We start from the raw sequence: 26,990 nt of genomic DNA, 5'->3' as shown, positions 1-26,990 counted from the left end.
GACAGGTTGGGTTACCCACAAAGGGAAGCCCATCACAGTCACAGTGGATCTCTCAGCAGAAACCATACAAGCCAGAAGAGAGTCGGGACTAATATTCAACATCCTTAAAGAAGAGAACTTTCAACCCAGAGTTTCATATCCAGCCAAACTAAGCTTCATTAGCGAAGGATAAATAAAATCCTTCATAAGCAAGCAATTGCTCAGAGATTTCATCACCACCAGACCTGCTTTACAAGAACTCCTGAAAGAAGCACTAAACATAGAAAGGAACCACTAGTACCAGCCACTCCAAAAACGTACCAAATGGTAAAGACCATTGACACAACGAAGAAACTGCATCAACCAATGGGCAAAACAACCAACTAGCATCAAAATGGCAGGATCAAATTCACACATAACAATATTAACCTTAAATGTAAATAGGCTAAATGTCCCAATCAAAAGACACAGACTGGCAAATTGGATAAAAAGTCAAAACCCATTGGTGTGCTATATCCAGGAAACCCAGCTCACACGCAAGGACACACATGGGCTCAAAATCAAGAGATGAAGGAAGATTTACCAAGCAAACGGAGAGCAAAAAAAAGCAGGAGTTGCAATCCTAGACTCTAATAAAATAGACTTTAAAACAACAAAGATCAAAAGAGACAAAGAAGGGCATTACATAATGGTAAAAGGATCAATGCAATAAGAGCTAATGATCCTAATACATACACACCCAATACAGGAGCACCCAGATATATAAAGCAAGTTCCAAATGATGTAAAAGACACTTAGATTCCCACACAATAACACTGGGAGGCTTTAACACTCCACTGTCAATATTAGACAGATCAACAAGACAGAAAATGAACAAGGATATCCAGGACTTGAACTCAGACCTGGACCATGCAAACCTAATAGACATTTATAGAACTCTCCACCCCAAATCCACAGAATATACATTCTTCTCAGCACCACATCACACTTACTCTAAAACTGACCACATAATTGGAAGTAAATCACTTCTCAGCAAATGCAAAAGAACGGAAATCATAACAAACAATCTCTCAGACCACAGTGCAATCAAACTAGAACTCAGGATTAAGAAACTAACTCAGAACCACACAGCTTCATGGAAACTGAATAACTGGCTCTTGAATGTTGACTGGATAAACAATGAAATGAAGGCAGATATAAAGATGTTCTTCGAAACCAATGAGAACGAAGACACAATGTACCAGAATCTCTGGGACACATATAAAGCACTGTTTAGAGGAAAATTTATAGCAACAAATGCCCACATGAGAAGCAAGGAAACATCTAAAATTGACACCCTATCATCAAAATTGAAAGAGCTAGAGGAGCAAGATTTTAAAAACTCAAAAGCTAGCAGAAGACAAGAAATACCTAAGATCACAGCAGAACTAAAGGAGATAGAGACACAAAAAACTTTCAAAAAATTAATAAATCCAGGAGCTGTTTTTTTTAAAGGATCAACAAAATAGTCCACTAGCCAGATTAATAAAAAAGAAAAGAGAGAATAATCAAATAAATGCAATAAAAAACAATAAAGGGATATCACCACAGATTCCACAGAAATTCAAACCATCATCAGAGATTATTACAAACAACTCTATGCACATAAACTAGTAAACCTGGAAGAAATGGACAAATTCCTGGACACTTACATCTTCCAAAGCCTAAACCAGAAAGAAGTAGAAATCCTGAATAGACCAATAACAAGGTCTGAAGCTGAGGCAGCAATTAAGAGCCTACCACCCAAAAAAAGCCCAGGTTCAGACAGATTCACAGCCAAATTCTACCAGACATACAAAGAGGAGTTGGTACCATTCCTTCTGAAACTCTTCCAAATAATCCAAAAAGAGAGAATCCTTCCCAAATCATTTTATGAGACCAACATCAATCCTGATACCAAAACCCGGCAGAGACTCAGCAAGAAAAGAAAACTTCAGGCCAATATCCATGGTGAACATAGATGCAAAAATCTTCAATAAAATACTGCAAGTTGATTGAAACAGCACATCAAAAAGCTTATCCATCACGATCAAGTAGCCTTCATCCCCAGGATGCAAGGCTGGTTCAACATATGCAAGTCTATAAACGTACTTCACTGCATAAACAGAACCAAAGGCAAAAACCACATGATTATCTCAATTGATGCAGAGAAGGCCTCTGACAAAATTCAACAGCCTTTATGCTAAAAATTCTGAATAAACTAGGTATTCTTATGACAAACCCACAGCCAATATCATATTGAATGGGCAAAAACTGGAAGCAATCCCTTTGAAATCTGGCACTAGACAAGGATGCCCTCTCTCACCACTCCTATTCAATATAGTATTGGAAATTCTAGCTGGAGCAATCAGGCAAGAAAAAGAAATAAAGGGTATTCAATTAGGAAAGGAGGAAGTCAAATTGTCTCCATTTGCAGACAACATGATTGTATATTTAGAAGACCCCATTATCTCAGCCCCAAATTTCCTGAAACTGATAAGAAACTTGAGCAAAGTCTCAGGATATAAAATCAATGTGCAAAAATCACAAGCATTCCTATCCAGCAATAACAGACTTAAAGAGAGCCAAATCAAGAATGAACTTCCATTCACAATTGCTACAAAGAGAATGAAATACTTAGGAATACAACTAACAAGGAACGTAAAGAACCTCTTCGAGGAGAACTACAGCCACTGCTCAATGAAATAAGAGAGGACACAAACAGATGGGAAAACATTCCATGCTCATGGTTAGGAAGAATCAATATTGTGAAAATTGCCATACTTACCAAAGTAATTTATAGATTAAATGCCATCCCCATCAAGCTACCTATGACCCTCTTCACAGAATTGGAAAAAAACACCTTAAGCTTCATATAGAACCAAAAGAGAGCCCACATAGCCAAGTCAATTCTAAGCAAAAAAACAAAGCTGGAGCCATCATGCTACCTGACTTCAAACTATACTACAAGGCTACAGTAATCAAAACAGCATGTTACTGGTACCAAAACAGAGAAATAGGCCAATGGAACAGAACAGAGGCCTCAGAGGCAACACCACACATCTACAACCATCTGATCTTTGTCAAACCTCACAAAAACAAGCAATCGGGAAAGGATTCCCTGTTTAATAAATGGTGTTGGGAAAACTGGCTATCCATGTGCAGAAAGCAGAAACTGGACCCCTTCCTGATATCTTACACTAAAATTAACTCCAGATGGATTAAAGAATTAAACATAAGACCTAACACAATAAAAATCCTGGAAGAAAACCTAGGCAAAACCATTCAGGACATAGGCATAGGCAAGGACTTCATGACTAAAACACCAAAAGCATTGGCAACAAAAGCCAAAATAGACAAATGGGATCTAATTAAACTCCAGAGCTTCTGCACAGCAAAAGAAATAATCATTAGAATGAATCAGCAACCTACAGAATGGGAAAAAATTTTTGCAATCTACCCATCTGACAAAGGGCTGATATCCAGANAAAAGTGGGCAAAGGATATGAACAGACACTTTTCAAAAGAAGACATATATGGGGGCCAACAAACATATGAAAAAATGCTCATCGCTGGTCAGTAAGGAAATGCAAATCGAAACCACACTGAGATACCATTTTATGCCAGTTAGAATGATGATCATTAAAAAATCTGGAGACAACAGATGCCAGGGAGGATGTGGAAAAATAGGAACACTTTTACACTGTTGATGGGAGTGTAAATTAGCTCAATCATTGTGGAAGACAGTGTGGTGATTCCTCACGGACCTAGAAATAGAAATTCTAGCTGACCCAGCAATCCCATTACTGCGTATATATCCAAAGGATTATAAATTTTTCTATTATAAAGACACATGCACACGCATGTTCACTGCGGCACTGTTAACAATAGCACTTGGAACCAATCCAAATGCCCATTGATGATTACTAGACAGGGAAAATGTGGCACATATATACCATGGAATACTTTGCAGCCATAAAAAATGATGAGTTTGTATCCTCTGTAGGGACATGGATCAATCTGGAAATCATCATTCTCCACAAACTGACACAAGAACAAAAAAACAGTGCATGTTCTCACTCATAGGGGGGTATTGAACAATGAGAACACATGGACACAAGGAAGGGAGCATCACACACTGAGGTCTGTTGGGGGGAACTACAGGAGGAACAGCGGGGGGGTAGGGAGTTCGGGAGGAATAACATGGGGGGAAGTGCCAGATATAGGTGATGGGTATGGAGGCAGCAAACCACAATTGCCATGTACCTATGCAACAATCCTGCATGTTCTGCACATGTACCCCAGAACCTAAAGTGTAATAAAATAAATAAATAAATAAATAAATAAATATCAGAAAAGCTAAAAGAAAATATTTTCATTCTCTTATAAAGCCTAATATATTTTCCGGTTAAAACTATATAATTAGATTAAATACACAAATGGTTAAGAAAAATTTTATAAAATTAAACAAAAAAGGTCTAGGTTATTTTTATTTATTACTCCAACAATATGACTTCATATTTTTCATAATTGTATAAAACAATTTGCTTTTCTCCACTTTAAAAGAATATTGAAAATTAAGATAATTCAAAATGTTGCATATAAATGTATACCCGTTACTTCCTATATCCACAAATGAACATTTCTAATGCTTTTCAGAATTTAAAGCATTAAGAAGTTAGTCATTTAGAATGTCAGCAGATATGCCTTTGACATGATATTACATTAAGCAAATAAACTCTGTAATAATTTTCTTATTTATATTTATTATGCCCAACATTTTATTGTCCTGAAACTTATTTTCACTGTATACCTCTTTTAGCTACATTTTTAATCTTGTGTGAGTGTTTGTGTGCACACATACATGTGTGTGTGATCGCATGTGGCAATCAATTCATATGCATATTCATTTTACTATTGTTCTTAGCTCATGAATTTTTTTGTTTTTATTTTTTGGTATGGTCAGAATCAGCATAAATGATGATAGACAGTCTCTATGATATAGTTCTTGATTTCTTTCTAAAAACTTTCAATGATTTTGTAACTTTTTATTCTTAAAAAGGATTAGGGCAATGGTTCATTACCTACCATAATCTGTGATTTTACAGGACACCAAATACAGCTCTTTCAGGTTTTGTCCTTCCTTTGCAATGACCTCCACACACCTGAAACACACACAAAATGTGGTGAGTTATACTAATGCATTTCAAGTTAAACTAGCAAGGGTTTGAATGTAACAGGAAGAGGTCAGTATTTGATGAATGCCACAGTTCTATTCTGTCAACAACCTTCTTTCAAAGTGTTTCAGGAAAGGTATTATATTCTCTGCTTTAAAGTGAAGTGCTTTCATACCTAAATGACTTCATTTAAATACATTTATGACTAGTGCATCTTTTAAAACCAAAGAGCTTAGAAAGAGTCCCATAAAAGAAACGTTACATTTGGTAATAAAGGACTAGTAAACATATGCTATTTAATGAATATATATCATTTACATAATAAAATAATATAAAATAATTATAATAAAACTGTAGAATATAGATGGTCATTATAGGTTGATGGTTATACACACATGGTTCAATTATTAATGATGGAATCAGGTAACACTGAAATAATATTTTTTGCAAAATTTTATTCCAAACAATACAAAAATATATTTGAAAAAGCTATAACTTTAACAGATTAAAGATGAAAGAAAATATGTACACATATCTTTAAAATCTTTTACTTTAAAATATGTTATTCTTAATTTTTAAATAAATTATAGGTTTAGGCCATTTTAACAATATAGATATAGATATTTAAGACTGTCTTTTCTAGTTTCATTTAAGTTATTATTATTTTTTTAATGGTGTACTCTGCTCTAATAGTCTTAGTGGAAGTTTTACTACAGAATTGAATGAACTTTAAAAATAATGATTAAAAATATTATCCATTTGGTGGCTCAGTTTCCTATAACATCAGAAACATTTGTGCAGTCATACTGACATACAGGCAAATACACCCTTCAATGCAGCCCCTGTTTCAATCTTTATAAATAACAGTTAAGTAAAGGGTAAAAGCAAAAAGAGTCATTAACCTTTTCTAGGAAAAAAGGATCAAGTAATTTGATACCTGTGTGCATAATCTATCAAAAAATTACTCAATATCCATCTCTGTCTTTCCTATATTTTATTTGCTGTCTGGCTTATTTGTAGGAATCTTCATAAAATGTCAGGAAATTTTATACAATTTTACTTCACATAATTCATTATTGAAGGTTAAATTAGTTATAGAGAAGACATATTTCTTTTAAAATATTTTTATGGAATTTCATTTTAATGGAATGATAAACATTTCAAATTTCCTCAGAATAACCAAATAAACATTCTTTTTTTCACTATTAAAAAAATATTTATGAAAAAATATTTTCATAAATTTTTTTCACTATTAAAAAAAATTTATGAAAAAATCTTTTCATAAATGGATAGGCTTTTCCAGGTCTAAAATAGGAAACTTAAAACAGTAACACAATCCAATTATGACTGATACCGGTTGTCAGGGAAATTTTAAAACTTAATTCCACGTCATATGGTTTTAAGATAATATTTGAATAAATTCATTGAAAAAGGATAAAAACAGAAATGAAACATTACCAACAATAATCATGTTTTATATGGTTATTTTATATGGTAAAAACTATTTTTACATGCTAAGAGTATTAAATAAAGGCCCCAGATGATTGTAATATCCTAAATCATTAAAAAGTAATCTGACTACTTTCTGTCAAATCAAAGGTACATATCTAATGTCCTCTTCTATTATAAAAAACCTAACAGATCCAATATTTTGCATGGCCACCAAAATCATTAATTGCAGTTTGTTCTTATGCTCTATTAAAATAGTTCAAAATGCCTGATTTATATTTGATTATGCTCTAAACAAATGTGATATCCTATTTATCTTCCTTCTACTTGATTTTAGATTAGATGTGATATAAGCACATATGAACACTAAAGACATACAGATAACTACAAATAGCAAATGACACAAATTGACTTCACTGTACAAGCCAAGTCAAATGTTAATGCATAGGCAACAAGAACCAACATTTATATAAAATAAGATGATCAATCACTGAATAAAGACTGTCCTAAAACTGATAAAAGGTCATGAACATCAGGTTTCCCACTTACTGACAGAGAAAAGTTCAAGAGGTGTAGACAATCATGAATACATATTATAAAATCATTTGGCACACTCAGGAGGCAATACAATAGCCAAGAGATAACACATTATTAAGAGTGAACAATGCTTTTCAGACAAAAAAGGGAGAAATATAAGAGAAAAACAATTTGCTTTTTATAGAGAATCACATAGGACTTTTGCTCTGCTCTTGAAAGTTTAGGTACACAAGGTTTCCAAATACTTTTAACTACCCTGATCACAGCCAGTGTGCCAAAAGTCAGGTACAACATAGAACTATTCCTGAAATAAAAATTAATGGAGATAAAACCATACTCCTTGGAAGACTTGTAGCAAAATATTAATTTTGTATCTGTTATGGATTTTACATGCAAGAAGAGAAACCCCAAGTTCTGTGATTGTGGACAGAAACTTCATATATATTAAAACACAAAATTGAGTGGTTGAAATAAGTAGATAAAGTAGCTGTTGTTTTGATAACTGAAAACGGAAGTGGTTTGCATTATCCCATTACTGCAAATTGGTAGAAATGGAACACCACCTCATGTTCCTGGCTAGTGCCTGAAGTCTTATAATCCATCTATGTAGCGTTTCCCAGGCAGCACGGGTGACAGCATGTGGAGAGATCGTAAGTGGTGTCTGTCCTTTTTGCCTGAAACTTTTAGAGTCCATTCTATAACATATTTGCAAGTAGTACATAACACAAATCTGTGAACATATTTACTTCAAATAATTCCACTGTTCTACAAAGAATCTTGGCTCAAGTCATAACCTTTAGTGTATTAAAATCAGGGCAATTCCCAGTTCACTGTATAGTATGTATGCAAAAACAAACTCATAAATCTTAGTATGGACTATAGATACAACAAGTTAAGAGGTATTTATAAATTGATATCAGTAAAAGAGAGAAATGTGTGCAAAGTGATCATCTTGAAGCGAGAAGGAGAGTGATAGATGTTTACTTCTTCATCACCTTTCTCACTCACAGATATCACATAGAAGAATATTCATTATTCATAGTGATGAATTAATTTGGTCCCTAGGAGCAAGCCATGAATCTCTAAACTCAGAATCTAGAATTCAAATTTTTCCTATTCTTCCCCAACCCCTTGGCCCATCATTCCTATAGACAAAGCTCAGAATATCATATGGCCAACATTCTCTATGGATCAGTAGGTTCAAAAATTTCCCACTTCATATATGATAACATAAGGAGTTATAAAATTTTGGAAAAGGACTGTCACCTTACAGAAAGTAACAATGTATAAGATAATTAAGAAAAATTTATAACATGGGAAAATGGCATAGTGGATAAATGCTGAAGAATATAAAATACTTTTAAAGTAGCTCTTGAAAGTAAAGCACAATTAAGACTACTAAACCATAAGAAGAGATCTGTCTTAACAAGAGAGAATAAAGGAATCAAAAGACACACATTCTAGTCTCCCCTCCAGGAAATCAACGAACAATCACATACATTTTTTGGAGCCATACATCATCATTCTCTACAAGATAAGTTCATATGAGAAAGTTCTCCAAATAAAAAATCTTAGGATCTTTTAAATATACTTTAATTTATTCTGAATTGCCTACCCTCAGTTTATTTTCCTGCTTTTATGTTTTGGCAGGGGTCTGAAGAGAATTAAAAAAAAAACATTGCTACCATTGTAAATTCTTGAGTAACAGCTGTTGAGTACATATATATATATAAACTCTTTTAGAATACAGAAAAAGGGCCAGAAAACCTGCTCCAAAGTATCCTAAGCATCCAGAGTTATTTTTGATAATAATGTAATTTTATGCTCACTTGCTTTTGATAATGTTCTAAAATGCACCTGAAACATTTGATGAAATATGAAAAACAACAGAAAGGTTACTTTTGTAAGCTAGATAGAATTTTTTTTAAAGATAAGAAGGCATTACTTATTTTCAGTAGAGGGAAAATCTGTCTCTTTAGCAATAGATTCCTAATCATATGATTTATGTGAAGGGTAAAGGTTAATGAATTAAGCTGTGTAAGCTTCAAAACTATCAAAGAAATTCAAAAGAGCCTTGAATTATGGAAAACAATGGCCCATTCTACATACATACCAAATTTTTATGTTTTTTTGTCTCCTACTCAAAAGCTAGAACATGGCATTAGTGACAATTGAAAAGAACTAATGAGGAAATATGACTACATCGCTTGCAATAGGAGTGTCCTAGGAGACCTTGTTACTGTTTTTGATGTGCTTCAAACCCAAAAGAAGCTAATTGGAGCTGCCAGACACTGGTTTGCAAATCTCACTTTAAAGGACAGGCTCAATCACCTCAGAGGTGTGAGAAGAAATGTCCCCATTAGAGATGCATTAGTATGTGGCTTGGTGAATTTCTAAATAAAATTTGGAATGTTCTTTCCTAAGTCACTTTTATATTTGAATAATAGATATATCTTTAAGGGAAACACAAATGCAACAAGACAAAAACAATCCCACAGATCTAAAGCAAAGAACTATGGAGAATGCCATAAAGTAATTGGCAAATAAGTGCAACCAGGAGCTAGGTATGTTTAAGGTTGAATAAACATGTGGATCAAACCTAAAATTCCTGAAGCCAACAAATCATAAAAGTGATCTATTTGGAGGTTTTAGAAACAGAACCTCAATTTCATCATTTCTTAAAACTAAAGAAGCCAAGAATCCAACCTATGTTACATAGATTGTAAGTGGGTAGGGGCTTAAGTAGCTACAACATACGCACACACACACACGAAGGGAGTAAAAAGTGTTTATGAAATCTAAAGAGAGTAACGAGAGCAAACAGTCCAATACCATGCTGCAGAAGCTCATCCTGACTAATTCATACATGGGTCATTTAAATGATAGCGGAGGTCACCAAAACACAATTTGGTATCTTACAGAAAAAATAATGATATCTGATTGATTTTTCTAAAGCTCCAAATCAAGTTTTACTGAAGGATAATCTAATCCCAGTGCAGTAAATGAATGAGTACAATTTATAGGTTTAGGTTTACTCTGCTTTCAGAAAATGCACAATATAAAAGATTTCCATGTGCAAAAGGGATAAATTTACAGGTAAACTTTTACAAGATGAGTCAATTCAAGAATCTATTAATACACTTGATCTCAGTCAAAAGGCCAAGCAATCAGGAATCAATTAATAGTATGTTTCTCCTTAATATATTTGAATACAATCTCACTTATGAGCCTTATATTTATAGTTACTTTTTCTAAGTAATAGTACACCTTAACCTTGCAGAAATAGCATGAAATAGTTTTATTTTTAATCTTCAAGTTAAACAGCTGGACATAAATGACAAATACAAGATTACTTCTGGAACATGACAGACGGTATCAAGGTGATATGTTAAATGCACTTTGTATTTTACAGTGTACTTATTTGTAAATGCTCTTCTATTCAATCCTGTTGACAACAAAATACCAAATATATACCTGAGTCAATTTTTCATGTAAACTTCTGAAGATGTGCTCATAGAAGAAATGTTTACTGCAAGAAAGATTTTTTGTTTAAGGTTGGCTCGCAATTAAAATGCGAGAGCATTTGCTCAAAGCACGTTCTTAATATACCACAGGGGCAAAGACTAGGAGTGACATGCAAAATGTCACCAGCTCCACCAGTTAACAACAATTATCTTGGGACACTCATTAAGTTCTCACTACCAAATGTTATTCTCTAGAAAGCCAATATCTGATTAGTGTGGCTGAGATTAATTTAAGCTCTTGCTACTTAAACAGTAGCAAACTGATGCCCATTTTGTCACACAGAGAAGTCATAGAAGGCTACAAAATTAGAATAATAGTGTTTTGTTGTTTATGTTTTAATGACACACAGCACAAGAGGTGGCCTACAAACTGAAATGTTATTGAAACTTAAGTTCTATGGCTTTGCATCTTTGCCAACAGAGGGTGTTATACCTTTAAGGGAAAGAAGGCAGAGAAGATGTCATTTGCCGATTCTTTCTGGACCACTCTCTCCCTGGGTGTCTGTGACATTAAACAGGTTTTCAAATTGGAGAATAGGATTTAGCACTGAAAAGTAATATAGCAACAAAATGATACTTTTCATATATTTAGGAATGGTCATCACAAACTGCCATTATGAAAATATGTTTTTCTTCATGTATATAATAAAATGTTAAATTTGAGTGTTTCTTAAAATACTTAAAAAATGTTTTTTAGTTAGAATAAAGGCTTCAATATTTTACAATGCACATTTTCTTTAAGCTGTGCATTAAGAAAACAAGATGATTAAAGGATTTTCTGAGGGGTGGGTACAGAAATTGAATAACAAACTTGCAAGAAACACGGCTTTGGTTTTAATATTTCAGATATATTTAATCAAAAGTCTTTCTTTTTAATTTTAGCCATTGCTCCATCTTTTTATCATAACTACCCTAAACCTTATGTAACAAGTTGAGTTAACATTTTCTAAGCATTCCTTAGAATATGCAAGATGCAGAAAAAGATGCTAAGCTCTTATTTATTGAATTCAAAATATTTTGTTGAGTGTAAACTATGTTTTAGAAATATTAAAAGATATAACCAAAAGCCACATTATTATAAAATGATAAACAAAATACCTATGGCCTTGATGGATCAAATACCACTTATTTTTTGTGGCTGTAGTTGATATTAATGTTCATACCTAGAAACAGCAAAATCATATTACTATTTCCATAATTACTAAAAATCAACTGAAGGTAAGCATTTCCTTTAGTCCTGAAAAGGAAACATTTCAGAACTAAAGGAAATGCTAGAAAGAAAAGGAAGAAAAAAATTAAAGGCCAGCTTTCCTAATTCACCAGTTTACTCATTCTTCTGTAGAAACACATGTAGTTACTTTGAATAGGGAAATGCTAAGAAACCTCCTCTATCTTTTAAGGTTTTTGAGTTTCCATCAATTCATAATCCATAACTTGAAGGGAATTCAGATACTGTACAATTTGGATATAGTTAAGACTGGTGCTATCTTTATGGTGTTCTGGCATATTTTAACACAAAAAGCAGAAGAGAAGAATTTGCCACCCTACATGTAACAACGATTTATCATGTGGAAACAAAAGCTCAGGACCCTAGAAAAACAGAAATATTAAAACATTTAAAACTACAATCCAGGTTAATGAATTGTAATTCTTTAGAGGCCATTCTTTTCCTGAAAAAAAGTCAGGCAAAATTCTGCAAGCTCCAAACTGCTGCCCAACACAAATAATAAATATAAACATTAATAGCGAAGCTAGAAATACTGTAAAGAGATTTGTCAGACTTCAAAACAGCTAAAATGAATGCTGTGCAATTTAGGTAAAATATTAAACATATAATTGATGATAATCTCTCTGCCCAGCCTATTCCCTTTATCCTAACTGCTATAAGTGTTGATATGAAAATCTCAATTCAACAGACTGTGTATTTTAAGCTCAGTTTTAATTAAAATGGCTGACAATTATTTTAGTGGAATATAAAAACACTCAGAAGATGAGATTTCAGGCATCATTCATGAAAGAGTTAAGCACTTCCTCAGCAGAAGACAGCCACAACTCTGCTTTGTAGTGACTAATTGCCTCTTTAACCCCTGTGCTCTGGGAGTTGGCCTGTGCTTCAATACTAGTTTTGTGATACAGCCAAAGACTGATGTTCAACATAGACCTCCCATGACCTGCATAACCAAGGAGGCAACTCAGACAAGATGCTGACAAAAGGTTTCCTTCTCATTTGGGAAGACATAGAATCTCTTTTTGGATAAGCCAAATTCTCAGAACACTATAAAGCACAGGAGGGAAAGATAATTTATAAATGTTAAAAGAATGGTTTCTCACTTGAGCTAAGAATGATTCTAAGCATCCCAATGTATCACTCAAAATTTTGTTTTAGTAACAGAAAAAAAAATTTAGTTGTTTTAAATGCAATGAAGAGGGTACCTGATTTGATGCCTTTGAAAGCTTATAATTAGATAGCTATAATCAAATACAGAGGAAAGCAGGTCAACATCTTCATTCCAAATGTTTCCCGTATGCTTCAAGCATTCGTAACCAGGAAGCCTGCACTTTGTCATTAATTTTTAAGCCCGGCAACTTCTGGCCTGATCGAAACTAATAAAAAAAAATTTTACAGGAGATTTTATGTAGAGATTATATAAAACTAATTAATCCTGCAATCGGGATGTCAGAATAGGATGGTCATGTCTTCTTGTTATTTTCTAAAAGGGAAGGAAGAAGGAAGCAGTTGTAGATTAGTGAGTAGGAAAAGTGTGCGCAGTGGGAACAAAGTAACCCACATAGTCATTCAGAAACAAGAAAGGAGAAGAATCGTACAAGTTTGAGGAAGGTGGGGACCTACATAAATTTGACATGATTGATGCTTAGCCAGATTGTACTCTGAATCCTTTGAGTCTCAGGGATCATCACTGAATATATAAAAGCTGCTTCCAAAGCTCGGGGACTGCCATTGCTTTACTCTCATTTTCCCCACATAATTGCACATTAATGTTCACATGAGAGGCAAATCATCTTTGCTCTAACATTTATAAGAAAGAGGCAGCAAGTCATTTTAAGTTGTTTTGGTGCACTGTGTTTACACAGACAGGTAACTTTTTCCTTAAAAAATCATTCTTTTTATTTATAGAAATATGTAGACTATTTAAAAGAGAACATTTTTTTTAAAGTCTACATATTTCTATTAAATGAAAATAAAGGACATCAACCAATAATTCTTTTATAGAAATTATAGTTTATTTTTTTAATCCAAAATAAAGGATGATTGCTGATTTCAGTTATTATTTTTTTTTACCTGAAGGAAAGAGAAACAAAGTCGTTCACATTTCCTTTTTAATGTTCAAGTAAATGCTGTAGGATTAGATTTCAAAATTTCAGAAGAGGCTATTGAATCTTATTCAGTTTCGCTGGCTATCAGGCCATTTCAGTGGTTCCCAATATTTAAAAGCCCATTTGACTGTAAAATAAATGTACTTCTAGAGGTTTCTTTCTAAACTGTTTAATTTACCTAACAATGCAAATACTTAGTTATAGATGATTTATAATCAAAGGACTATGTAGTCTACGTGTGCGTGTATGCATATACATTTGTCAAGAGAATTCTTAATATATTTTTTCTAATCAATATTGTCACTAAATCAATAAATACATAGCTGTTGTGTGTGTACTGAATAAAATAATTTAGCAGCCTAACCTCTGAAATACCATAATCACAAAAATTCAGGTTGCTTTGCATGGACTAGTCACCAGTCTACTCCCTCTGAAGAGAAACACATCTCTTTGTTCATAGGGAGAGTGGTGGAACGCTAATGAAACCAGTGTGTGAGACTGATAGAGACAACAGGGAGGAAGTATTACCCATTTTCTCCTTGCAGAAAGTTGCAAAAGCAAGACAGTAAATAAACAAGGAGAAAAGAGAAGGCACATTTCACTATTTGTTTCAGGCAGTGGGTACCTCTGCAGGCAACATCATGTCTGACAGCCAGCAGAAACAAGCAACATTGCCAATCCAGTACTCAGATTTACGTTATTTTAAAGGATAAACCCAAATGAACAGTGCATCTCTCTGGCATATTTCTAAATGATCTACTATTAATACAGTTACTGTTCTGTCTGCATAATCAACAAACCATTTAGCAAAATGGAGTAACAGTATTAAAATTTCTGCTCTACACAAAAAGCACTCCTTTCAAGTACCCAAGGAATAACATTGTGGCATGCTGCGAAAGAAAGATTGAGAGTTCAGGAGAAATAGTTTATTATTTTCAAAAGTCATTAGTGGAATAAGGAAGCAAGAGAAATGGCAGGTATTTGAAAGAGATGGCAGGTAAATGTGCCTGGTGTCAGTTGGTCAGTTTTGTGCTTCTGTAGGTCATGAGGGAGAATCATGAATTCTGTCCTGATGATGATAGAATTTTATAGAAAAAATAAAGCTAGAGCATAAATTATTTTTTTGGAGATCTTTTATTGAAAGGTAAGCACAAGGTCATTAGATTCACAATACTCTTAGGCCACTTGGCAACATTTGGGGCTACAGAAAAAGTAAGAGCAATTCAATGACACATCATATTCTGAAAAAAGTGATAGAAATTATAAAAGGTAACAGTATAAGCAAGTTAGCAAGTGTGGATATATACTCAGGGAAGGATTAGTTGAGTTAGTGGTTTAAGTTTGTGGAGAGAACACTGTAATGGGAAAAAGAAGAGAAATAATATATTCAAACATTGCATAATTACTAAGGCCCCCAAATTTATTTTAGCTGTTTACTTACAGTTAGCTGTATTCCATTAGAAATTCATAAAAACTATAAAAGAAACATTTGAAAAAGGCAAGGAGGGTAACAAATAGGTAAAAAAATAATAATAAAGTCTGGGATACACTCATCCTGAAGGCTTTCAAATAATTCATACCTGGAAAGCTTCCACAAGTGGGATAAAATTTCAAGTTTTCAAAGAACCAAAGAAATAGGGAAGCCTGGTAATTCATTCATAATATCATAGGAGTTAAAAAATCAGATGTTCAAAAGAAGCTACAAAATGGCTAGATATGCTTGAGGCATTTCTGATGGAAGGCTAAAGTTTTAAGAAAGTTCAAAATATTCTGCATCATTCAGAAAATTTCCCCCCACTTCTTAATAGCATTGTAAACTTAATCCATGAGAAACTGGTCTCTCAAAAAAAAAAAGTTTAAAAATACAAAAAGCATAATTGCACATGGTTAGTAACATAACACAGTAGTAAAACAGAGATCATATTTCACTATACCAGTATTTTACTAAATTTTAACACTTCAGGTAGAAAATCAATTGGTTATAGATAATGGAACTATATCTCCAACGCTGACTGTAAAAACTCTGTGTGTGTGTGTGTGTGTGTGTGTGTGTGTGTGTGTGTGTGTGTGTTTGTGTAGGACATAGTACTGATTTTTGGAACTAAATTCAACTTCTCTAAGTCTCTTCTATAAAATGAAAATTATAATATCTACCATCAAGGATTCTGTGAAGGTTATATTTCATAACGTTTACAAAGATACTTTTAGTCATTTAACAAACATTTGCTAATGTCTACTGTGCCATTAATTATTTGGATACAAAGACAGATAAAACAAATCTCTTCCCAAAGAGAATTCACAATCTTGTCAACTTTAAATATCCTCCACATAAATAAGGAAGGTTCATTTAGAATAAAATAGTATTTCCTAAAGTACATTTTTCAGAAAACTAGCACTCTGGGGTTTTAATATTTGACATATGCAAGAAAGAAATGTATGGTACAGTAAGTTTATATTAAATCAAGTCAATTTTTTCTTTAGCAAAAATACCAATGTAAAGTACGTAGAGCAGCACCTAGCATACAGTAAGCAATTAAATGTTATTTATCATTATTTAGGCCCTAGCATGGAACCTGGCACACTTAAAAAAAAACCTGTAGTATGCTGAACGGTGGCCCCCAAAGACATCAGGTCCTAAATCACAGAGCCGATAAATGTTACCTTCCATGGAAAAAGTGTTTGCAGGTATGATTTTGAGACGGGGAGATTTTATATTGGATTATCTGGGTGGGCTCTAAATGCAATCACTAGCATACTAATAAGAGAGAGACAAATGAAGATTTGACACTGGCAGAGAAGAGAAGGCATTATCACCATGGAGACAGGCATTGTGGTAATGTGGCCACAAGCCGAGGAATTCCTGTAGCCACCGAAAGCTAGAAAGACAAGGAATGATTTCTTCCCTAGAGCCTCCATATGGAAACGACACCCTAGCATCAGCCTAGAAAAACTAGTTTGGGACTTCTGTCCTTCACAATTGTGAGAGAATACATTTTCGTTGTTTTCGAACTACAAAGTTGAGGTAATTTTTTACAGTAGTCACAAGAAACTAATACAGTGTCTAAGAATGATGTTAAATTAATCACTGGATTACATGTATAACACCAAGGAATTTGATTTATAAGGGTAACATGTTAATGGCAATTAAAATGATGTGATTGGATGGAACAAAATTTTAAGTTGTTGTAACAAATACAAAAAAAGAAAACCTACACTTAAAGAATACTACCAGCTGGGCATGGTGGCTCACGCCTGTAATCCCAGCCCTTCGGGAGGCCAAGGTGGGTAGAAGATCGAGACCATCCTGGCCAACATGGTGAAACCCCATCTCTACTAAAAATACAAAAATTAGCTGGGCGTGGTGATACGTGCTTGTAATCCCAGCTACTCGGGAGGCTGAGTCAGGAGAATCGCTTAAACCAGGGAGTCGAGTGTTGCAGTGAGCCAAGATCACACCGCTGCACTCCAGCCTGGCAACAAAGTGAGACTCTATCTCAAAAAAAAGAATGCTACCATATCTTCAGCCTGAATTAGAATAACTTCCCCAAAGTTATGTATTTGAAACGTCAACCTCTTTTTAGATTAAAGACCAATCTGCCTCTGCTATTTTATTAGGGAAAATTTCAAGCAAAAAAGTTGACAGAATTGTGCAGTAAAAAACCCATTATCCATCACTTAGATTCTATAATTAACATTTTGCTACATCTGCTTTATCTCAAATGTATCCATCTATCTCTTTATTTATCCCTGTATCCATCCATCAATTTATCTTATTTTTTATGCATTTCAAAGTGCAGACATTGATACATTTCACTCCTAAACACTTTAGCATACACATCATAAACTACAGTTCAATGTTTGCTGATGGTTCTCTTTTTAAGTATATTTTACTCACTGTGAAATTTGTGATTTGGGAACAAATCTTAAAAGTAATCAGTTTTGACAAATGCATATATATGACTACCTTGAACCCCTATCAAGATCTAGATTATTCCTAACACCTCCGAGTTCCTTCATGCCCAATGCCCATTCCCACTCACAAATGCAACTACTGTTTAAGATGTTTTTGTTACTTTGTTTTATTTTACAATAGCTTAGTTTTATCTGTTTTCATTTTGTTGTGAGCAAAAACCTAAAAGTGAAGTTGCAGAGTCACAGAGTATTAGTAGTACACACGTAGTAGGTGTGCAATTAGTTTTATAAGAAGCTGCCAAATCTTCTTCCAAGGTTTTTATACCATTTATATTCCTACCAACATTCACAAGAATTTTGATTGCTCCACATCCTCAACAATGTAGATGTTATCGGGCTTTCACATTTTAGCCATTCTGGTGAGTTCATAAAGACCAGTTCAACATTTAAAAATTTAAAGATCCCGTAATAACAATTCTACTCTTTTTATCTTTCGATTAAGAAAATACACACTGACAAAAAGCAACTAGAAACTGGGTAATATTTTTAAAGTAATTCATATACTTCCAGAATTTTGAAAAAGTGTACAAGACATAAAAGCACATGTATGTGGTATAATTTATGCATTTTACGGGCAATACTTGTTGTAGACCCCATGCAATAGCTCTCTGGTCCCAGATAACATTCTACATGCTAGTTCTTTGGAATAACGTCATGGTTAATTCTATTCATTTCATCGCCTTTCTTCCAAGCAACATATCCAACATATGTTGGATATACATATGTTGTATGTATGTATATCTTTACATATCCAACAACCAACAGAAAACTTTGGGACAGAAACCTTTAGTCATCGCATATAGCCCTCAACATTGTATTACATACAGTTCTCCACTTTATCTCTCATGGGTTGAATTGAAAGTTGGGAACCGATTTTAAAATTAGCCCCAAACTGTCATCCTCTGTTAGCATCAGACTTTTCATTTAAGGTTTCTGCTCTAACTGAATATTTGATGGAAGACCTTACATAATGTTGTAACTTAAAAGGTACAGTGCTTATCCTATCACCAAAAGAATTCTTAAAATTGTGTTGCCAGAAACTGGATTGGGACTCTGGCATTAGTCAGCAAATAGTAAAGCTAGATACCATGTATTTACCATTAGTTTTCTTCAAATCACTGAAAATAAAAAAGGAATTTATTTCATTTTACTATTTCTAGTTAACATTTAAGTAAATTTCTCAATTTTAAGAAACATACAGTTATTGATTTTCATAGCTACATATACTGTATATGAAATAAAATTCTTCGCTGAAACATGCTAAAACTTCAGAAATTTTCAAAGGAACATAAAGATGCTTTGTATTACTAGAGAGACAAACTGTATTATTTTCATAAGATTTTTGTTTTAAAAATGGAAACAACTGAGAAATAATTGCAAAGTTAAAAACTGTATCAGAGCTTTTAAAAGTCATTTTACACTTTTACACTATTCAATTATGCCATATAACTTTCAGAATATTCCATCTAATTCTTTTTAAAACAAGGTTACTATCAACCTCAAGCTTTTCATTTATTGCCATGAGGGTAATTTATCTTCTCTCATTGTTCTTTACAATGTTTGGCATTTCTAAGCAATGAAAGACTATTCATAGGAATCCTTCCCCTAATAAACATATAATTTTTTCTACAAATGATCTAATACAGAAAGGCATGGAAAGTGACTCCAAATTACTCAACTGTCTTCAAATTTAAAGAAATTGATCTCTCAATGTGTAGTAATGTTTATACCTTTCTTCTAAGAACAATGATTAGAATCAATGTCCACAAATTATTGCAAAGGAGAATGCATACTTACTGTAAAAATTAATAAAGAACCCAAATCTGTGAGTTTAAAAATCTCTCATAATAGCTAGCATAACAAATGCCAAACATTATAAAAAGACATTCAGAATTAAGTGGGAGAGAAAGAATTTTTACAGGGCCAGCCGGCTGTGTAGTCATACAAATGCAGTACCACCATATTTGTTATTGAGCCTGGCTTCCAATGCCCACGCCCAGCTACCTCGAGTCTAGAATTCAGCCAAACACCTAAAGCACTCTATGCCTGCAATATGGGATATTATTGCTTGATCCAGGCCAGATAAAGGTGTAGAGAGGCCATGAAGACCTGGGAAAAATAATATATAGTTCCTTTTTTCTCCTTAGTTTTTGTGAAAAATAACAACGAAAATACTAAATTGTGCAATTAATGAAAGAAAAACCAAAGTCTAATTTTTTTCAGATTGTTCATGCTGCTCTTGTCATGTTGATAAACTAAGGCTGTGTGCCTAGTATGCCTAACAGTAATCCAGGGGAATGAATGAGTTTGTAGCAGCTGACGGCTAACTGTACTGGCACCAGTCTATTTTCCTGTTTTATGGATTGAGATGACTTGCCAGTTTTTGTTGTTGTTGTTGTTGTTGCTGTTCACATGTTGGCTCCAATCTATTATTTTCAATATAACTTAAAACTCTAGATATTGACTTCTGGTTCATATATTCTTCATAACTTTGTGGGTCCCCTGCACATATTTATTACATAGATGGTTTCTCAAAACAGTAAACCTTTCATATACTGAGATCCCATGAGAGTCAGTCATATTTTGTGTGGCTGAGTCAGGGTGTTAAATAAATACTTGAATATGGATAAGTTTAGATCTGATGTGTACTCTCCAGTTGTCACAGATCTGAGCATTCCCTAATGTTACACTGGATGTACTTTCTTCATTTACATTCTATATCTGGCCCTTGCAGAAATTTAAGCATGCAATCTCTGTGAATACCATATACATTGCATCCACAGGAATTTGAAACCCATAATTCAGACCCAAGCAGTTGCCTCTTCTCAGAGTGATGATTGCTCCTAACCCCTAGTTTGCCTTTGTTCTGTTGTGACCACTGTATGACGTATGTCATCATGCTGACATGACTTCCTCCAGTTCTGGCCTGACTTGTCCAGCTACCATTCATCACATACCCACTGGCAGCAGGGGTCATACTTATCTTGGATAAGATACTCAAAACAGGTTTGTTGAATGAATGAGAGAAGAATTGGGGCATAGTAATAAGACAAGTCATGCTGTTATATACTTAGCATTTGAATCATTTTTATTATTCAGAATACTACTTATATTAAGAATATTTCAACAAAGTAGGGCATTATATTTAGGCATGATGACTGGTTTACTTAGAGTTAAGGAGACAAATACCTAGGCAAAACTTGTCTAATAAAAGGGATAAAAAGTATATAGTAACAAAACAGAGGGATTTAAAAGGAGAAAAAGCTGTATATGTAGATCCCTAGGGTCTAAAATATAAATAAGGTAAGAATATGCGATGAAAACATAAAGTAGCTTCTGCTGAATTTCTCTCAGCAAATATATCTCCTATTCTAGATAAGACAAAAGAATTGAGAAGAAACCATAACATTCGTTTTGTAGTAAGCAAAAAAAAAAAGCAACAAAAGCTACAATAATTTTTGAAAATATTATGGCTATTGAAGGTTATAAACTGCCATTAATTTCAGGAAACTCACTTTACACTTGTTGATATTGAAAAAGAAACATTTGCCTAAGGGAGGTAAATTTACTTTCCATGAAAATTCCTGCTCTAAGACAAGGAAAATATCACAATTTGTCAACGTGAGAGTAAATACCGTAGTAAAACAATATGAGTTTTACTAGGTATTATTTTCAAAGAAGGTAGATGAAGTTAACAATATAGTTTAAAAGTACATTTTGTTTAACATATGTACTCTTTAATATTTATTTACTTACAGAATTAAGACAACATTTTTTTACTCGAGGTACCTGGAACATGCCTAACTCTTTAATTCAGTAAAAAGAGTTAGGCATGTTCCAGGTACCTCAAGCAGTGGCTTCCACAGGCAGAATGATAGGGCGCTCTGGGCCACAGACTCAGCAGTCTGCGTTCCTGGGACCAAATCCAGGCTTGGAGACCCGTCTCATGTTCCTCATTTGTACAGTGGGGGCAATAAGATCTTCTGCAAAGGGTCTTTGTAAGATTTAAATAAATGATATATGTAAAGAGTTTAGAATAGTGTCTTGGATACACTGGTACATGTCTTAGTTATTATTGCTTGAATTAAATCTTTATTTCTAGACATTATGTGCCTCCTGATTTCATATAACAAGACCTATCCCACACCATCTATCCAGTATCTTGCCCCAAAATAAAAAAACCTGAATTTAAACAAGCCTCTAATTTACCTATCAATTTATAAGAAATGTAAGGGAAGCAGGAAAGCAGCAAAATATATGAAATGGCACCATAAGAAGATGATTAGCTAAACACAGAATGAAAGAAATTTTGCAGGACAAATGATTCAGGTTATTCAATAAATAAATGACATGCAAAAGAACGGAAGGAGATGTTAATCATTTAAAAAGACCTAAGAGATATATCAACCAAATAAAACACTTGACCTAACTTGGATCCTAATTTGAATAAATAAGCTGAAAGGGACATTTTTTGAGACAGGAAAAATTTAACATAGGTTCCATATTACATAATATTAAGAAATTATTGTTACATTTGTTAATCGTAATAACAGTACTGTATGTATAATTTTTTAAAAAACCCATATGTTAGCAATAACTGAAGCATTTATACATGATAAATTTTTTGAGATTTATGTTAAAATACTCCCCCAAAACCCCAAAAGTTTAGGGGATCAGAAGATGAAATAAGAATGCAAAATGTTGGCAACTGTATCTGGGTGATGGATACACAAGGTTTCATTATATGATTCTAAATTTATGTGTTTGAAACTTTCCACAATAAATGTGAAATTTCACAAATTCATTATCTTGTAGACTTAACATTTGTGTTTGCGCTCAAATTTGTTTATATGCCTATCATATTTGTTACTTTACTTGAGCAATTAAATGAAATGTTATATAATAATGGATAAATAAATATGAAAGTAAAAGATAATTATTTCTATAAAACTACATTGAATGTATATATTTGATAAAGGCAATTCACAACAAAATATGCTTTTGAATTAATTGTGAGATAACTGTAAAAAATTAGAGAATAAAAGTTGGTGAAATTTAAAAGGTCTCTACACTTAAATTGCTTCACAAGTATCTTGGTGATCACCCGAACGTGATGTACTGAAAACTGGAAATCCTTTTTGATGCAGTCAGTGTATGGTTTCTATTAGAAAGAAAACATGAAACTCCCAACAGCACACTTAGTTGCAGATAAAAGATCACAGGCCTTAAGTAGAAGACTAGTGAATAAATGGACATTTAAATAATTTTTAAAGATACTAATGTAAGATATTTTATTTCACAATCTTCCTCTTGCTTTAACTCTTTAAATGAACAAATACTAATTCCCTCCAGGGCAGAAAAAAAGGGCCTTTTACTGCATTACAAGTTTTTGTTCTTTAATGAAAGTTTTTGGATCTCTTGTTGAGTCCAAAGATTCAACCATTTTAAAATATTGCTGAAAATATTGTTTCAACTATGTAAATTATTTAATTAATAATATAAAATTAAAGCAGTATAAATTGAGGAAATGATATGATGTTTTACAGTTTTATCACAAAGATTATGTGATACAACTATAGTTTCAATAAATATAACCTAGAAGCTAGAGGCTTTTCCAAAAGCTATGTTTGGCATTTGATCAAAGACAAAGTATATCAACTAGACTTAGTAAGTACTATAACTGTGACAAGTTATTTATATTCTGTCTACTTAACAAAAGAATCAGTAGTAGCTAAAAATAAAGCATTTATATTAGCTAGTTGTAAGAAAGTAAGATGCTCTTAAAAAAATGCCTAAAATAAGATTATTTCCCAAAGTTATGTAAAATATTAATAGTCAATATTATACAGTACCAGAATTTAAATACCATTTCCTGTTAAAATTATCAGTCTTCATATTATATAACTGGATATCAACAGTAGCATGATTTTGAGTTTTATTCCTATACTTGGGGGACAAAAAAGAATTCACCAAAGGCTATATAAATCCTGACCATTAAAGTAGAAAAAAATTGATCTTAATAAGATATATTTTGTTACAGGTTTAATATAGCCCCATCTCAAATATGTTAGAAAATGTAACAAACCAGTAAATCAGAATAAAATCAATACATAATTAGTACCTAAAGCTTCATGCCAGAATTCCTCATCATCATAAATTTTAAAATGATATTGTTTGGTGGTTTATTTAAAAATAGTAAAAATGTTCAAGCACATTACTTTATATCTTGGGAAACAAAACAGAAAAGTTTATATTATAGTTTCTCTAAACCAAACTCTCCAAATTATAAAAACTAAATATTTGGGTATAATAATAAGATCTTGGCTGACAAATAAGAATTTAGAAATCAGATAGTGCCTTTTCTAAAATGCTGTGGGCATTTTTGCTGTTTGGGAGCCAGCCTAAACATAGTCACTAACAGGAGCCTCTAATCATTCGGAGTTTCTACCTTCACTCTACAAACAGCTTACTTATAAAAAAGAGACTGTGGACTTAGTTGCCAACTTTCATGCCTTGCTTTGGGAAGGATTTAGGGAAAAAGAAATGTACATGGTGGCAGCATAAATTAGCAAAACCATTCTAGAGTGTGGTCTAGCATTATTTATTCCTTAATGTATATACTTATAGAGCACTATACATGACCTTAGGATATACTAGATTCCAGTGATACAGGATTTTTAAAAAACTAAGAAAACTTTTAATAACTATTTCCTGTGACCCAGAAATTCTATTTCTGCACATACAAATAGAATAGATTAAATAAATTATGGTATCCAGACGCAGGCATGGAATAAGATGATATACATTTTCCTTGACATGCAAAGATTTCAAGAAATATTGCTGGATTTTAAAAGAAAATCAAAAGCAGCCTGAATAATGTAATCCTTTCCACACAATTATTTTATATTTCTTACATATTCTTAAACTGGCTGGGATTTAATATCGTTGTCCCTTTCAAAACAATAAGTTAATTGCCAAATAATATGCAAGAATAAAGATATAATATCTGAGGCTTTGTGAACATGAGGTTTTTACCATGGAAGTTGACTAAGAGACATTAAATACGTAGGAACATACAAGTGGAGTGCAGCCTTAGCATTGTTCGAGTGATTTGGTTTAGACATATCAGGCAATGAAATAGCTATAAAAAATCACAATAGTGTATCATAAGCGGGAAGCATTATGACACAGGATTTGGAATCAGAGACCTTAGTTCGAATCTGGTTTTTGTCTCATAATGTATGAACACAGAGTAGGTTATATAAGCTCTGTGGTCCTATCACCTTAGTAATAAAATGGAGATAATGATTTCATGGGGTGCTTGGGAATATTAAATGATGTAATATATATACAGTGCTTCATATATTTGAGTTCAATTATTTTAACTGGTAGGTATTATTATTAAATACTTCTAAATCATAAAATATACATTTGTAAAATAATAAAGAGCTTTTTTCTTTAGCATTTTATATTAAAACTCTCAACACAAGAATGTTCCCCCTTCCAACAAAGGAGGCTCATGTTTAATCAACCTTCACAACTGGGTGTTAAGTAGAAAGGATTTCTCATGTCACAAGGCATTTGTCAAGCCAAAATCATGCTAAGAACTTTGAATTGCTCACCTTTGACACTAAGCAAATTGCTTTTTTTTTGAGACAGGGTCTTACTCTGTCACCCAGGTGGGAGTGCACAATCATAGCTCACTGCAGCCTCAAACTCCAGGGCTCAAGTGTTCCTCCTACCGTAGCCTCCAGGGCAGCTAAGACTACAGACATGTGCCACCACATCTGGCTAATTTTTTAGATTTTTAGTGGAGATGCACTCTCACCATGTGGGTGATCTCAAAGCCCTGAGTGATCTCACCTCAGCTTCACAAAGTGCTAGGATTACAGGTGTGAGTTACTGTACTCAGCACCTTTTCTTCATATAATCCCAAATTCTCAAATTCCATTTTCTTCCTAATATTTACTGTAAAAATTTTGAAAAATACAGAAAAGTTGAAATAATTTTATAGTAAATGTCTTTATACCTACCACCTAAAGTCTACCACTAACATTTTACTATATTTCTTCTATCATACTCATATCATCTATCCATTCTATAACTTAATTTTTTTATCAAACTTTTTAATTTGTGAGAACTGTAGATTCACATGCAGTCAAAAGACATAATACACAGAGAGCCCGTGTGCCCTTTCCAAGTTTCCACTATCTCATAAAATTATAGTAGAATATCACAAGTAGGATATTGACATTGATACAGTTACACACAGAATATTTCCATCACTACAAGGATCCTTCATGGTGTCCTTCTATATCCCACCCATTCTCCTCCCACCCCTACACCTTCTTTAACCCCTGGTAACCTCTAATCTGTTCTCCATCCCTACAATTTTGTCATTTCAAGAATGCTACAGAAATAGAATAATACAGAATAGAATTTGTGGAGACTGAATTTTTTACTCTGTAATTCTCTTGAGATTCACCAAGGTAGCTGCATGTGTCAATAGTCTGTTCCTTTTTATTGAGTAACATTCCATGATACGCACATACCACATTCTGTTCAACCTTTCACTTATTAAAGGACATCTGAATTATTTCCAGGTTTTGGCTATTTTGAATAAAGCTTCTATAAATATTTGTGTATAGACTTTATCTTCATTTCCCCTAGACAAATGAACAGGAGTGCAACTGTTGGGTCATACGGTAGTTGCATATTTACTTTTTAAAGAAGTTGCCTATTTTCCAGTGACTATACCATTTAACGCTTTAGCAATATACGAGTGATCCAGTTTCTTCACATCCTCAACAGCATTTGGTTTTGTGACAATTTTTATTTTACCATTCTGATTATAGTAAAATCTCAATTGTGGTTTTAATTTACATTTCCCTAATGGCTAAAGATAGTGAACATCTTTTCAAGTACTTAATTTTCATCTGTATATGATCAGTGAAGTGCCTATTTATGTCTTTTACTCATTTTTTAACTGGATTGTTTT

General features: G+C 33.3%; 1 protein-coding gene across 4 annotated transcripts in view; it reads right to left on the bottom strand.

The window, feature by feature from the left end:
• The window catches only part of FBXL17 (F-box and leucine rich repeat protein 17), a 536,693-nt gene that overhangs the window by 164,829 nt on the left and 344,874 nt on the right, over positions 1–26,990 (bottom strand). For all 4 annotated transcript variants that reach the window (XM_017527156.2, XM_037737994.1, XM_017527158.2 and 1 more), the window contains one exon: positions 5,086–5,162. In XM_017527156.2, coding sequence (XP_017382645.1) covers positions 5,086–5,162 — 77 coding nt within the window. The remainder of the gene's footprint in view (positions 1–5,085; positions 5,163–26,990) is intronic.

This window comes from Cebus imitator, unplaced genomic scaffold (genome assembly GCF_001604975.1).
Source record: "Cebus imitator isolate Cc_AM_T3 unplaced genomic scaffold, Cebus_imitator-1.0 Scaffold46, whole genome shotgun sequence".
NCBI lineage: Eukaryota > Metazoa > Chordata > Mammalia > Primates > Cebidae > Cebus > Cebus imitator.
This window is presented reverse-complemented; position numbering and strand designations above follow the sequence as displayed.